Source organism: Egretta garzetta, unplaced genomic scaffold, assembly GCF_000687185.1.
Source record: "Egretta garzetta isolate BGI_Z169 unplaced genomic scaffold, ASM68718v1 scaffold70, whole genome shotgun sequence".
In the NCBI taxonomy this organism is placed as follows: Eukaryota; Metazoa; Chordata; class Aves; order Pelecaniformes; family Ardeidae; genus Egretta; species Egretta garzetta.
Genome location: NW_009258539.1, coordinates 341,801 through 344,065, shown reverse-complemented (window position 1 = coordinate 344,065; position 2,265 = coordinate 341,801). Strand labels below are relative to the sequence as shown.

At 44.8% G+C, this 2,265-nt stretch overlaps 1 protein-coding gene across 1 annotated transcript in view; it reads left to right on the top strand.

Moving 5' to 3' along the window:
- Nucleotides 1-2,265, top strand: part of LOC104132934 (amine oxidase [flavin-containing] A) — a 27,437-nt gene that overhangs the window by 15,058 nt on the left and 10,114 nt on the right. Inside the window, exon 6 of the mRNA XM_009646290.2 lies at nt 1,545-1,694. Coding sequence (XP_009644585.2) covers nt 1,545-1,694 — 150 coding nt within the window. The remainder of the gene's footprint in view (nt 1-1,544; nt 1,695-2,265) is intronic.

The window sequence follows — 2,265 nt, the reverse complement described above, 5'->3', positions numbered from 1 at the left end:
CTTTCTTTCTTTCTTTCCACAGGCATCGGCAGAATCATCTTTCGTCTTCGGCTCCGTCGGGATTTTTTTTTTTTTTTTTTTTTTTTTTTTTTTGGCATTAAAGCCTCTAGTAACAAGAGTTGGAGGTAGACAGCAAAAGGCTCTTCCTTCTTGGGACAGCTCACATGGCAGCATGTTTTATGAGCTACTTCAGACTGTTTCTTGCCTTGGTCATGGCAGGCACCCCTGGTTGCCAGCAGAACATTGTGGTTTTCATGTGATGGTTGATGAAGTTTCAGAAAAGGGGAGAGGGGGCTGTCAGAGTAATTTGGATGTGGTATGTTGGCACCCTTTACTAGTCTCCTACCTCAGTTAATGCAGCCTCAGAAAGCCCGCGCAACATTTCAGACTTAACCTACCAACAGCAAAAGTGGAGACAGTACCACACCCTTCCAAGTATGCCGGGATAGGGTGACATTAAGACAAGTTGCCTGGAGAGATGCGCAGTCTCCATCCCTTGGGGTAAGAATAGGCAACCATGTGTCAGGAAGGATGAAGGCAGAGCTAATACTGCCCTGAGATAGGAGCAAGACCCAAAAGCCTTCCTCCTCAGGGGCCCCTCAGCCACATTTACTGTTTCACATCAGCAACTGTTAGACATTAAAAATAAAATTAATCCCAAGATACTAGTAGCTAAACAAGACATGTGAAGAGGGGAAAGCTGTCCTGGGAAGAGCAATTCCTTTTCTTTGTGCCTGGATGGGGCAAGCTGTCTTGGTTTCTACCATCCTTCCCTCTCCCCTCAGTTTTGCTCAGTTGAGCAAAAATGCTAAGGGTTTCTGACTTACAGGCCATGACAAGTCTTGTAAAACTTCTTCAGGCAGCCATCTCAGTCTTTCAGCACAAGACGTTGTGGATCCTTTTCCCCTAGCCAGTACATCTTATATGTAAAAGTGAGCTGCTTGATATAACGCTGGTGGCTGGTAGATAAAAGAGGGTTAGTGCTTCCCCTGAGCCTCTGCACAGACATCACAAGGAAATATGTGTCACAGATTGTGCCTTTTTCCAGAGAGCAATGTCTTTGTGTCTTCCCAGGGACAGATAAAGCTCATTGCCTACTGCACTCAAGGCCAGACCCAGTTAAAGATCTGTCTTGCTTTCTGGGCTGGTGCGGGCTTTCTCTGTACAGATGCAAGTTGGTGTCTGTCATACATGAGGGTTTTGGTAGCACAGTGATGGGTAAAATACTCAAAACCTCTTTTTAATGAAGTGATAGGTCTATACTTGCTAGAATACCTGCATTTTATTTGTTTGTTCTCTAAGCTTCAAGAGTCTTTAGGCCAGCTAATTGAGGAAGCCGATGCAAAAGTGCTTTAGGCAGCAATCCCCACTGAGGCTCAGGTTTATGCCTTTGCTCTTCTGAAAGTCTGGGCCTTTTTATGCACCCTTAGGACTTGCAAATTTGGCCTGGAGTTTCTTGGTTATGAGCACAAGCTATATTCAATGTCATTGTGATTAATGCTGGTGATTTTTTTGTTTCTGTTTCTTTTCTGTTTGTTTTTTAGGAGAGGAAGTTTAAAGGGGGTTCTGGGCAGATATCGGAGAAAATAATGGAACGCCTCAAAGGCAGAGTTAAACTGGAGAGACCTGTGGTCTGTATTGATCAGACAGGTGATAATGTCATTGTGGAGACTCTAAACCATGAGATATATGAGGTAATTTGATCAGAATAAAAGTAGGGTATGCATTTAGTGGGGGAATACATCTGCTGTAGCTCTTAGCCAGATGCAATCAGGAAGTACTCATTTGTGTGTACCTATTTCTCAGACTATGCTGACACGCTGAGAAGCCCGCTTTACGGGTTTATTTATGACTGGGTCTCTTCTTGGTGTTCTGCTAGTTAGTTTCTGTCATTACTCTGCCTTTTCTGCCTTAACTTTCTCTGTGATTACATATTTTTACATTTTAATTCTGCATTGAGACCATGTCAAAGAAAGGAAAAATAGCATTCCAGTTCGTATCTAAGTTTGTGCACACAGAGCCCAGCCTGCCATGGGGTTTGTGCGGGACCAGCATGGTCTGCAAGACCCCCATCTCACCAGTGGCAGGGTTTGGAGGGTATTTAGAGAAAGCTAAAAGAAAGGGAAGGGGCTGTTTGGCAGAGAAGCCATCTAAGGATGTCCTGGAGAAGGGACCCTCTCCCTCCCCCAGGGATTTTTAAACCCTGGAGTTAAACCGCCAGCTTCTTCCTCCGTGGTGGCTGAGCAGCAGCCAAGTCAGAGGAGA